Genomic DNA, 15,474 nt, shown 5'->3' with positions numbered 1-15,474 from the left:
GTTTTTAGTGAACAGGCAACAGGTTTCATATTGTTGAGGATGACGAACTATCTTTACCATACACTGCTTTAAAAGTTTGCCATTAATAACAGTGCAATCTTGAACATTCATTGCAGAATTCCAATTCACTGCCAAATTTTAATTTCCTTTTAATTCATTCATTTTAGGGGGTTTGGGGGAATATAACTGACTTGGCAAATAGTTTCATGTCTAATTTTAAGTAAATAAACGTAATGCTTTAAAGTAAAGTAACTTAAATTTGAGCAAGATCAAAAGAGAGTGCCTGTATAGAGATGGGACATTAATTTCCAACCTGGTAGACAAAAATGAACCATGTGTAATGCTGTTATTGGGTGACAATGATGGGTTTGAAATCTTAGCAATAATTGGAAGTAGGGACGTTATTTGCTCCATAATGCTCATTGTTGGATTATTTGAAGGAAAAGTCTTGATTCAGAATCCATTTACCTACCCTAATAAAAACTTGCATGTTACTTCTAGCGGAGTGAGTTGGCAGCCCTTTGTTACTAGCAAAACAGTGTTAGCTTGTGAAAATATAGATGAGAACCTATTTATTTCTGTAAAAAGTTATGAAGTTCTAATAATTATAGTGACGGCATTTCATAAGTCATAATTTGTCTTACTGATTACTATAGAGTTTCACCATGCTGTGGTCTGATTTTTGTTGGAATTTTTCAAACCAGCTGAAATTAAGCCTGAAGTGTCTGAGTGATTGAAATGTTCCTGATTTTTGCAGTTAATGGAATACTTGAATGGCAATTACTTGATGCCACACTGGCATTTAGGGAGGGTGGGTTAGTGTAGTGGACTAGTGGTCTTCTCACTCGCTTCTCATCGCTGTGGTCGGGGTTCAATTTCTTGCGGTGCCACATGTGAGTTTGGTTGCCGATCCATGCTCGTCCTCGCAGGTTTTCTCCGGGTGCTCCGGTTTTCCTCCTGCATCTAAAATCGGACCTATTCCCATATCCCTGTCCCGTCATATCTGGATGGCATCCCTTAAATGTTGTAGCCTCTGAGCACTATTGGGCTTCTAGCCTGGCTTCGGCCGAATGTTATAAATTTAAAAAAAAACTGATTTCTGGTATGATGGGAGTTTTGATTTGTCATAAATAAACACAAGTGTTTACGATACAATTTCACTCTGCTGTGGGCCGACTTGATTTTGCCAAAATTTGTCAACCCAGGCTTATTAAAGCTAGAAGTCTCCAATGAAGTAACGAATGAGTGACATGTTCCCGATGTTGTTGGAACAGGATACTTGAATGAAAGTTAACTTGATCCAGGAGATGTACGATTTCTAAAATCACCAAGAGTCTAGTGTAAGAATGCCGTATCTGCCCTACAGACATTTGACTGCATTCTACAAGCTGTATCAAAATGATTGGTGCCCATCAGTTTTCATTGATTATGGATGAGTCCGATGCATCAAAATTCAATATAAGATACAATTAATTTGTAGATTAATTGTAAAACAACTCATAAACTATACATTCTGGAAATTTCAAGAGTATCCACTGTTGTATTTGGAAGAGGCAGACTGTTCAATAAACATCAAAATTGATGGGTACCAATCTTTTTGATGCACCCTGTATGTTGTACACACATGATGGCGGGCAGCAAATGTCGATGCTTCCTTGCACTAAATCCTCCTTAGATGTGGGTAAAAGCATCTCATCAAAAGACTGTAAGTTTTGGATTGCCTCCGAAACAAGCAAGACTATTATAAGGATAAAACAATAAACAGTCCGAACTACATCAGATTGGTGTTGGAGCAAGATAATTACGCACCTGATAAAGAAACGTGTGGAGCGTGCTGATGCGCAGATTTAGGTCGCCAGCTCTAAAATAAGCCTGGCTGGGATTTACAAAATGTAGGATAATTGTAAGACAAGAAGAGAGAACAAATTGTGTATCTAATCAGTATTTGGCTATTCCAGTTGAAATCCTTACACCCCCTATGGAAGACATGACTTTAATCTTCCACACACAGAGTGTGAATTTCAAATGGGGTTACCTGATGGGCTATTCGAGTTGAAATCCATATACCCCCTATAGAAGATGTGACCATAATGTTCGACACAGGGAGTGTACATTTTAAATGGGGTTACCTGAATGGGGGATTATTCCATTTGAAATTCACACTCCGTGTGTGGAGGATTAAGGTCATGTCTTCCATAGGGGGTGTATGGATTTCAACTGGAATAGCTTATTATATCAGGTTGCAAGGGACTCTAGTTGGATTCATGCCAAATTAGTCAATTTATTATTTTGTTTGTTTGATATTTTGTTGTCAAATGCCTTCACACATAGTTCTTGAAATTTGCGGAACAGTTCTACAAAATATATTTTTTTCTTATTTTATCATTTTGCATGGCTCCTTAACACTACTGGTCATCTAACAGCATTTCTGATTAGTTGATCACTTAAAATGCTCATTACAATTGCCAATTATAACTAGGCTTTAAACTATTTATGGTCAAACTTGCATTTGCAGATGATCTTATTAATACCCTCCTTGATTGGTTCAAAATTGTACACAATATTCATTTTGGCCAATCGGTAGGTAGTTCTCATGGGGTTAAACACATGGAAGTTGACCGTGCATGCAAATGGTTGAGCTGCTTTTCTGAATGATGTCAAGTAGAGATTTATTTAGTCTAAGGAAAATAAGACAAGCCCTGTGACTTCCAATCATCTTGTAGAACTTGTAGTTTGACGATCGAAGTAGGATTGACACACTCACACACAAGCATACAAAATTACAAACAAAACAATAAATGGAATGAAAATTGCCTATAACAGCTGCACTTTCAAACTGCATGGTGTTGGTTATCAATTAACAGCATCAGAGATTTTATGCCATTTTATACGGATCATGAGGTTGTTTTTTTTTTGTTTTTTTTTTTTGCTGTGATCAAAGGATACCAATAATACTTTGCCATAACATTTACATACAGGTTCGGTCACCCACCTTTGCACAGTATATTTGTGGCACCTGAGAGCACATCAGACACCAAATTGCATTCTGAATTTGAGGAATGTCCTTCTGATATCAAATAATTTTGATTTTTTTTAATTCGCGTTATAATACAAGTTTTATAGCAAATTATAGTTTTGATTTTTTAATTCGCGATATAATATGAATTTGATAGCAAATTATTGAAAAGTGACATTTTGGCTCTTAGCGAAAATCAAACACCAAAGGGCCATTTTGATAGTCAGCCTATAGACAGGCAAATTATACCCAGACAATGGTGTAGTTGGAACACTTGCATGTAATGGCAAAATGAGATGTTGATAAAAAAAGTGCAGAGATTTGTAGATAAATAAAACCTGGATATGGGACAGAAATTGATGAATGTGTACAGATGAATGAAAGGATCAGGTGAGAGGAGAAAGGGAGAGAGATGAACACTAAGGGAGTGTGAGAATGAATGAATTCTATAGAGATAATCAGAGAGAGAGATGAAGAAAGATAGGGAGAGAGAAGATGAGGATAGGAGAGAGAGTGAGCGAGATGATAAAACATGAAGGGAGAGAGGGAGAGGAGAACTAGATGCCACAACTGCGTTTGAGCAAACACTGATAGTTATGCCTGAGACTACCCAATCACATCCACCGCTTGCCTGCTCACTACCTTAACACTTCTGTAGCCCACCATGACACCCTTTAACCCACTGTGACACCCCTTAATCTACTGTGACACCCTTTAATCCAATGTGACAGATCTTAAACCAACCTGACACCCTTATCTGATTGTGACACCCCTTGAGAGATAGCTGAAGAGAGATAGGGAGTAGGGAGAGCTTAAGAGAGAGGAGAATAAAAATGAAAGAGAGATGGTAAAACATGAAGGGAGAGAGAGAGAGAAAAGAGGAGAGATACAAATACATGTAGGAGAGAGTTCAACACACAGAAAGAGGTGAGAATGAATGAATTATAGAGATAGTCAGAGAGCGAGATGAAGAGAGAGGAGAATTAAAGTGAGAGAGATGATGAGACAAGTAAGGATAGAGTGTGAAAGGAGAAGAGAATCAGAAAGATGAACAGACAGAAAGAAGTGACAAACTTTGGATTTGTATGCACTTGTAAATTATAATACAAGAGCTCACCAGTTGGATTGACAGATAGATAAGCCCCGGCAAAAAACGCAATCTACAGATAGAGGAGTAGGTAAAGTGCAAAGATGAAGATGCAGACAGGGTTCAGGCAGATATTCAATGGAAGAACTAATAGGATAGTAATTTTGTGCCCGGGTACCGGCGCATTTTTCGAAGCGGGTAACGGGTACCAAATTGCAACCAAAAAAACAAAACTTTTTCGGTTTTGTAGTGTCTCTGGACCTAGACCTAAATGCTAGGATCATGGTTGACCTAAAAAAAAAAATTTTTTAAATTGAATTTTGCACATTGTTTTGTGTTTTTAATATGAAAATTGATACATAGTTTTCATGTCATACTCTATTAATGATATCAAAATGCATTCAAATTCAATTTTTTATTTTATTTTTTTTTTTTTATTTCGGGTATCCGGGCAGGGAATTTCCTCCCGGGTAATAGGATTTTCGGGCGGGACTCGAATTCCCGGGACTCGCTCACACCCTTACAAACCAATCACGGAGAAGATGCAAAAGCGAAGTGTATTATTATAATGAGAAAACCAAATGTTTGGAGAAAGGAATGAAGATGTCATTTGTACAAATATTTACAAGCGAATAAAAATAAGTTAAAACAGAGGAATAGAAAGCAAGTGTGTAGCATTGATATCAGTACAACGTGGCATGAGAGAGTGGTATTGACGAGTGATATGTATGCTAAATGGCACATCTAGATATCATCTAATGAATGCTTGGGTGAGATAGTCACAACCTGTAGGGAAGACATCCTGAGCACTACCTGGCGATCTAACATTGCCTCTGATTGGTCAATTACATGATATTTTCACTATAATCGCTTGCTGAGGCACCAGTCCACGTCACCTTAAATAAAATAAAATTGTGACCACCAGTATTGTATTTGAACTTCCTTATCACTGCGCATTAGAATGTATGTAGCAGACACTGATCAATAGCTGATCCCTGGAGGGGTATTTTTGTAGATAATAAGGATTCACAGAAGTTTTTGATCAGGCTCGGAGCACTTTATAATACCTTGGTGAATGAGTTAAAAGCATCCGATTTGCCATTTGGTGAGAATGATAAAGAATTGAGGATGTTTGCATTCCTGCTATTGGTGATTAGGGTGATGCTAGTGGGCTATTCCAGAAATTAATGCCCCCCCCCCCTAAAGAAGACATGTAAATTTGTACCATAATTTTTTAGGGATTCCCAGACCAAAATTTTATTTAAAAAAATGTGAATTCCCATTTTGACAATAAAATGATTAAAAGATTGGGAATTCTCAGTGTCCTTAAAGAAGACTGGCAAATGTTGCCAACATTTTTGGGAATTCCCAAGCCTAAAATAAAAAGGTGTCTTTTTCTTGGGAATTCCCATGTCTTCTTTGGGGTTGTGAAAATAGTGACCATTTTTTGGGGGGGGGATTCCCCAGAGCAAAAAATGGTGAAAGATTTTGGGAATCCCATGTTTTCTTTAGGGGGAGTGCCTATAAGTTCTGGAATAGCCAAAAATGGTTTGGCGTGTGTGTAATCACCCTGGAATGTGGATTTTTTAATGGAACTTAACATTTCAACCAGGGATGTTCCTGGAAACGGTTACAATCCCCGCTTCTCTAGAAAAGCAAAATAAATTAAAAATGCATTTGAGAGTGGATCCCCTATTTGTGATATCAAAATCAGTCCCTGGTTGATAGAGGTTAAATGTCATAAAAAATTGTGGATGATTTGCATAAAATGTGTGTAAGTCTCCCAACCTCCACAGTTATTTGGTCAAAAATATATCCAGGTATAACGATATAGGACAGATTCTCAGTTTGGTGGCAATTACCTGCAAGGTTAGATGTGTGCATTCAAAAGTATCAGTTTCCGAATAAAAAAATGAAAATCTAGTCAAATAAGACTGTTACAACCTGTGTATGTACAATGAAGGTATGTGAAATCAGATTCGCCACACATCCCCACGGGCCTTTTTCTACATGTAGCATTGTAGCTGTCACAAAATGATATTAGAAATTTGGCCGTGGAATCATAATGCAAAGCTTTTACCTGATGGTGGAAATATTTCAGACGGTCCTCAGTACAAAAGCGCAAGTATGAGAAAGAAGAATTACTTTAGCATCCATTTACCTTGGTCCTTGCCAGTGTCTGGAGAAAATGCTATCTTCAGTAGATAGCAGTTATGTGTTGATAATTTGCTATGAGCATTATACCAAGTTTGGAATCTCAATACTTCAATCAATATTGTTTCCTGTGTTATATTTATTTTTTACCTCATGTTTGTAATTTGACTCGGGAATATCAAAATGTTCCTAAATCGTAGTGTTTTAGGTCGTCCGGAGGAAAATACCTTAATCACCTTACGGCATCACGAGTTGTGTGTCTGTCAGTTAGTGTGTCCATCAACAATTATTTAAGGCTTTTGGTTAAAATTTGGTCTCTGAACTGTTCAATTCCTATTGCAACCAAACCTGGGTCATTGCTGCACTATGGGATCCTTCATGTATTCGCGGTGTTCAAGGTCGTATTCATAGGTCAAAGGTCATTTGAGGTCAATTTGTAAAATAGACTGAAAATGAAAAATAAAATTGTCTCATATTGTCCCTATTTTTGATGTCGGCATTCTTTTTCAGGGGGCTTGATTCATCTTGTATTACAGCAATAGTGCTTAGTTTGTGATGAATGTTTGTTGATGTTCATGTTGCATGAGCAAGACGATTACCTAACAAGTTGGTTAACTTACAAGTTAGTCAAAGATTGTCTTGTTAATGTTGATTTCAAATGGGTTATAAAACAGAAATATTGTGAATTCTTTTGGTATATATATGTGAAATCAACACTTGCCATCGGAGACCTGTTACTGAGAGGGTGTGTAGTAAAATGGAATTCATTCATGCTAACGACAGGTCGCTGTGTGCCCTGATGCTCTTTATTTCTGCGACATCCGTATCAGATAACCAACCTGTCCCCAGTAAGGTTTGTTTTCCGATTAGCTAAGATGTGACTTGAAGTAGGAGTGTGAGAGACTAGTAAGAGTATCCATGTCACTTGAGTTAGTTCACTGACCGGTCACGGTTGTTTGATGGGATCATTTATTATTTTTCCAAACAAAACATTATGTACAACCAAATTTTAGGCTTAAACAGCTAAAAGTGATATCATGCTATTGTATACAGATGATTTTGAGTCGTTCTCAACTTTAATTTCCCCTCTTTAACACAGTTATTCACTTTTATAGTAATTTTTAAGGCTTTTTGTTCCTCCCCCGAGGTTTCAAAATAATGACAAAATTGGTGGCGCTATTTAGTTACTGGAAATTACTCTTTCAAGCTTTTAATACAAACAATTCCATTTATTGTTTGATGAAATATGTTTATAAAATTTCCTTGTTGCTTGTTTCACCTATTCCAGCTGTTTTAATGGCAGTATTAATCACCTAACCCTTGCAAATAAAGAAATATGATTTAGGATCAATAGCGCCATCTATAGTTTGCATTTAGTTAATAATGAAGCCAATTCTATATACTTTGCTTTGCTTGACTTTGCCAAAAAATTACTTGAAGACCCAACCTTCCGTGACTGGTTACCTACTGATAGGCGTTCTGCCCATGGCAGAAACTTGCGTGGAGCTCACAAACTTACAACCCAAACTTGGAAAACCAAACGATACTATGATAGTGCAATACCTTACCTAACCAGACTGCTGAACTCTTAACTGCAATATGTACCAACCATTTTTATAGTGATGTTTTCATACCTGATGTGCATTTCAACAATTTAACCATGTATCGCTTTTGTTTACAATGCCTGTGTTACATCTTTTATATATATTCCATACGTGCAATAGTATTTAAACTTTTGATCTTCTTGTATGCTTTGATATGTTTTATTGGTGTAGTTGCTTTGGAGCGAGTGGTCATGCCCTCATTAGGGGTTTGGTGCTTTTTTCCATCTCTTTCTCTCTCACCCTCTGGGATCATGATGACTCGCCCCAACACGACTCCTTCTTTTAACTATTATTTATTTTGAATAATGTATTTCTTCACGTGCAATATCATATTTATTGGTCATTACTATTTGAATAATTTTATCCTTGGGGTGAAACCACCTCCTTTCCACCATTTTCCCAGGTCCAGTTGACCGCACTTTTAGCTGCGGACCGCTCTTTCTGTGGGTTCTGGTTACAGGATGAGGCTTCGCCCCTTGGTTTATTTTGTGTACTTTAAGGGGGTACTGCACCCCTGTGGTTAATTTGTGACTATTTTTGCATTTGTCTCAGAAAGTAGTAGCACATTGGTGGCGGGGGTTGTGTATGTTGTTGGGGCGGGGAGTCCAATGGCTGCACTGGGGTTTCGTGGCTCGGACGGGCGGTTCAGTGTGTATGATGGGAAACGGGGTACATCCTATCGGTACCTTATTTCTTATCATGAATAACGGACCGCTTGTCTTGGGTCACTGAGATTCCGGTGTGGTGGTTGGATTCCTTGCCCCTGTGATGTGCATGACTTTTGTTGCCACTGTGTTGTTGGTTTTTGGGAGGGATGCGAGAGTGGACACGGGTTTATCGGGGGGTGTAGTACCCGTCTAAGTGATATTTTCTGATATTTAAATCTATGTCATGCTTTTTGTTGTTTTTTAATGATTGTAAATTTCACAGCAATTCAGCTTTTAGCTGCTACCGTGTCTTTTAATAAACCATGAATGAATGAATATATCAAACAGCCGTGCGGTATTTGGACCATCGGATGCAAGGAGGGAAGCACGATCCATTTCCTCCTTCAGTGCTGCAGATTAGAGACCCAACTGAATTAGCCAACAGTTAGCCAATTCATTATAGTTTTCAAATGGAGTCAATCATTTAGGTAACCCCATTTGAAATTCACACTCCCTGTTGGGATGTTTAAAGGTCATGTCTTCCACAGAGGGGGTATGGATTTCAATTGGAAAATGTAAGAAAATCAAACTACGGCACTTGTGGGTTCAGCCAGCAAAGGCAATGTGTGTGGACACAACTCATTTCAGTTAGGATTTCATTCCTACTTTCATGTCTAGTTGATCATGGCTCAGTCAAGTGGGCTGGACTATATATCATGTAGCATTAGTGGCTGGTGAGATTACGATAACAACGCTCCAGTTCTAAGAACAAACTTTACATTGAAGGTGGATAATTCCGTGTAGATGTGACATTTTTGTATCTAAAGTTTGTTCGGCTTATAAGGTGGAGAAATAAGACTCAAAACACTGTGTATTAATATAAAATGGTGTGCACGCAGTTGGGCGCAGTGCTTACGCTAGTTTTGTATTGCGTATATGTGACTAGCGCATGCTTGTGCGAGCATGAGTTGGGACTTAATTGACACACGCAGTAACAAAGCCTTGTAATTTTTGCCTATAATAATATGAACAAACTGTAGAGGATGAATGTCAAGTATGGCTTAAAGGGATAGTGATTTTTTTACTATAAGCTGTTATCATAGGATTGGGATTATTGTGATTATACCCTATATGTTACATCCCAGTCAGCCGTGTATTTTGTAAAACGTGTTCCAAGTATTTAAAAACGTGTTTGAAATATTTAACAAAACATTGTATTTCTTGTAGTGAGCAGTATTGAACTAGATATTCTCAATTGAGCACTTGTGCTAGAAAGCCAAATTTAGTTGCTGAACAACATTTATAAGTTGCGCAGCCAATATGCAATGTATCAACATGAAGACCAAGACATACACACATGAATGAATTGATTTATTGGTTTGTAAAGGCACCTGTAAGGGGACAACCCGAAAGATTGATGAAGTCATATAAATGTAACTAGTTTATTTCATAGCTGGTCCCCTCCCCCCTCCTTCTCCCTCTCCATCTGTAACAAAACTGGAAGTCGGTTAAAATAACATAGATGTTTAAGGGGGTACGAAAGGCAAAATCAAGTTGCTCTGATTGAGATTAAAATAGACTTGTTGCAGAGAGATATGCAAAATAATCTTAATTCTAAAATTTGAGCCAAATCGGACAAACGGTTTTTGAGATATTGCTGTTGAAAGATTCTTTGTATTCTATTGTTTTTGCCAATATATTGATGAAGTTAATGAGGAAAATTGGCAAAATGTGCTCATTAATATTAATTTTTGCCAATATTTTTCCAATATTTTATGAATAAACCTTCAAACTACTTTTACCTTTAAGAATTTTGACCTGAAACTTTGCAAATGTGTCTCTATGACCTAAACCTTTAACATGTGATTTTCCCGCCCATCTAATTTGCATATTTGCATAATTAATTAGCCTTTTGTATAATGCTAATTAATTATGCAAATATGGAAAATCACATGTTAATGTTTTAGGCCATAGAAACACATTGGCAAAGTTTCAAGTCAAAATCATATAAAATAAAAGTAGTATGAAGGTTTATTCATAAGATATTGGTATAATATTGGCAAACATGAATATTCATGAGCACATTTTGCCAATTTTCCTCATTAACTTCATCAATATATTGGCAAAAATGAAGAAATACAAAGAAACTAAAAACATGTATATCTTGACAACCGTATGTCCGATTTCCTTCAAACAAAAACTATTTTGCTCAGTGTATTTAGCTTAACTTATTCAATCTATTCAAATGGTTCTAAATTCAGTTTCTGTTTTCCAGAAACATCGTTTCGAACCACCTTAAAAGCACTGGATAAATTACTGCCCTAATCAACATTTTGAACCCCATAACAGAGCTGCCAACCCTTCTTGATCCTGCAGAAGACTTCCTCATTTGCTGACAATCTTCTGTCTTCAGCAAAAGATATTATTCTTCTGCATTTGCAGCCATCTGGCTAAATCTTCTGCATTTACAGCCATCTGGCTAAAAATCAAAACAAAATCAATTATATGCCCACTGTCCTGTTCTTTTGCAAAAAAAAAGTTGAGTAGCCTTGGAATATCATTTTAAGGGTCTCAAAAATCTTCTGCATTTACATAGACCAATGTTGGCAGTTCTGCCCTAACTCCCTAGTTTCTCTTAACCGGGCATCAGGCCAAAAAAAAAAAAATTTGTTTGCCGTTCCAAGACAAAAATTTGGAGGTAGGTTGATCCTTTTTACTTTTTTTTTTCTTGTGCCCTTCCTCCATTTTCCCTCCATTTTGAAAAGGCTAGTATTGACAAAAGGAGACACTTTTGGGCAGCTTATCAATTTTGAGATTTTTACATATCTTAAATAAAGAGATATTTGCTCCACAACGCCGTTTTTCCCAATAAAATTGGACATTCCAAAGCGAAGATATTGAGTTCGTAAGTTATGGTATTAAAAAATTGGAAATTGAGATATCGGCCTTTAAAAATATTATTGACAATGTTGAGAGTAGGAATTACCTCAAAAAATGTCTCGAGAAATACAAGATGCCAGTTATATTCTGGTTTGAAACTATCAGACAATATTTTAAACAATAATAACATCACAAATTCGCAACAAACCCAAATTGTGAAAAAAATCAGCCTGGGCAGATTTTTGGCTATTTCTCCATTTACGATCCTTCCCAAAAGTGTCTCCTTTTGACATGACACGTCACATATTATGGAAAAAATTGTGTGTTTTTGGACTGAATTTAAATGGAAATACTTCTTGTTGTTAATCAAATATGCATTTAGTGAATAAAAAACACAAAATGTCCTTGATACTGTCAAAATTTAAGGTTTCTTTTAAAAAAGTGATTGGATTGGGAAAAAAACCTGCCACAAGATTTCTTATTGTTTTTGGTCGGTCGCGGAGGGCAACCAAGCATTTTTTTTTACCTCGTCAATTTTTTGGGTTGTCCCCATGGTATGTCAATGTCAATCCAATCAAGACTTGCAGGAGAGCAGTATTGAGCTTGCCTCAATCTAATACTACGAACCACATTGGCCTCATCCCAATGGCATAGTTCAATAACCTCAATTTAAGCAGTTATAATGCAAATTTGACCTCACGATTCAGAGTATGAGGTTTTTGTACCCAATTTTTCAAAGGTCATTCAATGAATGTACAAATGTATTGGGGTCAAAGAACTGCCATGATAGATGAGCATGTTGTGGATCCTAGTGTATTGAGTTTGCCTTAATCTAATACTTCCCTACACCTTATCGCTCCTCCTATCCAAACACTGTCAGACAGATTGGTTAAGACGTGTTTATTGGGCTGTTCCTGTTGAAATTCACACACCCCCATGCAAGACATGACCTTAATCTTCCACACAGGGGGTGTGGATTTCAAATGGGATTACCTGGATGGGTGACACCATTTGAAATCTACACTCCCTATGTGGGAGATTAAGGTCATGTCTTCCATAAGGGGTGTATGGATTTCAACTGGAATAGCCAATTATTACCTGAATGGGTGATTCCATTTGAAATTTACACCCCCTGTGTGGGAGATTAAGGTTATGTCTTCTGTAAAGGGTGTAAGGATTTCAATCAGAATAGCCAATTATAGCGTCAATGTAACTCAGTCTGTACTGTCAAACAACATTTTGTTCACTGACAGATGGTTTTGTGCTTAATTCCAAGAAATGAATGTCGCAACGGGATGAACGAAGAAACGTACATAGTCTGAGCTAATCCAGAATGGTGAAGAGGAAAAAAATGCTCTTCACAGTCAAACTGTGTGGATTAACTGCAGTGCTGTACGGTGCGACCAATTTAGGCGCATTGGCGACTAGATTTTTTCTGATGCGACTAAACCTTCAATCCTTGGCGCCAATGGCGACCAACTGTTGAAGCTTTTATTCGCCAGCAAATGCAAAACGTGTAAATAATGTAGTGTTCAATAGTACAAATGTACGGCTATGAATATCATGACATCTCAATGGGGACTTTCTGGAAAACATATCTATACGCCTACACTGTACATGCTGTGTATGGAGTATGTAGATTGAGTACAGCAGCTATGATTCATTCAACGCAACATGTGGCTGTGACAGGGAAACCCCCTTAAAATTGAACGTAGATTTAACATTGTGGCAGAATGACTTTGAGAAAAGTTGGAATACGGTGCGTTGGTGCCTCAGTTTTTTTACTTGGGAGCAAAATTTGGGCGCCTAAATTTATAAAGTTAGGAGCCATTGGCTCCTCAATCAGTTTTTGCACCGTACAGCACTGATTAACTGCATGTTTACTTTTTAAGTCTAGGCTGCTCCTTGCCCACACAGCAACCTAAATCCTACCATATTCCCTTAAACTTTTACCACATGAGCGAGAGGGCCAGGCCAGGATTCAGGTTATTGTCTTGCCCACTGATATTTCCCCAAGTAGATTGTCCATTATCTTTGGAAGTGGTGGCTCTGAAAAGAGTGGTTCAAAGTAGACTGCTTAACTTCAACAAGAAAACAGAGCCATTAGATTTTAATTAATTTGTAAGTCTTATTTCAGATCATTTTGTGAATTGCACATGCCTGAACGTTTATTACTACTTTAAAGGGCGCGGGCCGATGTTGTAATGTTCTGTTTTCTAATGTGTATAACAATGCCCCATAGGATAGTACATATACTTGCAATTGTGGTTACTACAACTGTTTTTTTTTGTTCAAAACATATTTCGGGTGTTAAATTTTATTATGAGCTTTCTTCTAACACCAAAATCTCAGTTTTGATGAATAAAAATGGGGATAAGGCTGTCAATAGGATCATTCACCTTTAATTTGTACATGTATTTCTTTTTGCAGTGGTCTTGGTTCAGAGAAGATTTCTTACCCTTCTTCACCTAATTTCATCACATGACACTCCTATTACCGTACTGACGCGAGTATAGTCCCACCCCGTTTTTGGGTGAACATTTGTCAAAATTGGGGGTGGGACTATACTCGAATTTAAAAAAAAAAATTTAAAAAAATAAAAAAATTTTAAGTTTTTTATTTTTTCGGTTTTGTAGTGTCATTCATGGTTGACCTATGGTTGACCTAAAAAAAAAAAATTTAAAAAAAGATATTTTGTATTTTTAATATGAAAATTGATAATTTGTATTCATGTCATAGTCTATTAATGATTTCAAAATGCATTGAATTTGAATGCATTTTGAAATCATTAATAGATTATGACATGAATACCAAGTATCAATTTTCATATTAAAAATACAAAACAGGTCAACCATGAATGATCCTAGCATTTAGGTCTAGGTCCTGGGACACTCCAAAGCCGAAAAAATAAATAACTTACAAAAAAAAAAAAATTTATTTGGGGTGGGACTTTACTCGAAGGTGGGACTATACTCACGTCAGTACGGTACTACAGTTTCCATTACTTTTTCATTTTGAGAATAGTCTGGCTAAACATGAGTTAGTAGTCAAGAAATTAACACATTTTGCAAGATCTGGATGTGCTCTGTTCATTGAGGTACATTTGGTCACTATCGACCCATGTTGCACTAGATATCAAATCAGTACAGAAAATTGAAATGGAAAAAATGCATTGTGGGAAGTGTAAGATATCTTCTCTTGTCTTTGTTATTATCACTGTTTTGGCAAAACCTTGTAAATCCAATAGCTGCTATGTGTTAAACATACACAGTGCAATATATTATATTGTTCATATTTAACACCAAGCAGCTATTTGAGTTACGAGGTTTTGCCAGACCAGCGATGTCATCTTTCTTCCAATCACTAATTAATCAGTGATAGAAATTATATTTAATAAAAAATAATGTAACTTAAAAATATGTAATTGTTATTCTTTTTATTCTTTTTATTTTGTGCAGTGCCTGGGTACATCTCTCGTTCCGTGGCTGGCTCCTATGATAATGAAGGCATTGCTATATTTGCTCTTCTCTTCACATATTTTCTATGGGTATGTATTCCAGTGTATTATGTGTCATGTACCGTGGTAACACAATACTCGATCGACGAATGCAGCGCTGCTGACCGGATTGGACGTTTTGGTAATACAGGAAGATAACAATGATATGTCTGACTTGTGAAAGTTACGCATTCCGTTCCGCTGTCGCAGAATTGTTATTGTGAGATGATACCGACTGATTTAAATCGCATTCAGTATCGCATTCCTCTATGACAGGTTTATGACAAGGCATAAAAATTTCGTTTGAAATAAGAAAGCAGTTATATATAGTGTGCAGTGGCAGCGCTACTGGGTGGGGGATGGCATTGGGAAGGTATCTTACACTTCTTCCAATATTTTTCTTGCCCCCCCCCCCACTTTTGAGGAAAAAACCCAAATTTACGTAAATTTCCACTTTTTGCTACAATTTTGCGCAAAATTTGTTGATTTCCCCCCCCCTGAAATTCACTTTGTCCCCAATGTAATATAAACGCCAATGCACTGGAGTCTTAATTTAATGATTGAACTAACTCAGTTAGAAGAAGAAAAAA

General features: G+C 37.0%; 1 protein-coding gene across 1 annotated transcript in view; it reads left to right on the top strand.

Moving 5' to 3' along the window:
• Positions 1–15,474, top strand: part of LOC140142761 (dolichyl-diphosphooligosaccharide--protein glycosyltransferase subunit STT3B-like) — a 170,409-nt gene that overhangs the window by 80,659 nt on the left and 74,276 nt on the right. Inside the window, 1 exon segment of the mRNA XM_072164750.1 lies at positions 14,847–14,935. Within this exon segment, the coding sequence (XP_072020851.1) occupies positions 14,847–14,935 (89 nt within the window).

Source organism: Amphiura filiformis, chromosome 20 (genome assembly GCF_039555335.1).
Source record: "Amphiura filiformis chromosome 20, Afil_fr2py, whole genome shotgun sequence".
Lineage (NCBI taxonomy): Eukaryota > Metazoa > Echinodermata > Ophiuroidea > Amphilepidida > Amphiuridae > Amphiura > Amphiura filiformis.
The sequence above is the reverse complement of the archived record's forward strand: the minus strand, read 5'-3'. Positions and strand labels throughout refer to the sequence as shown.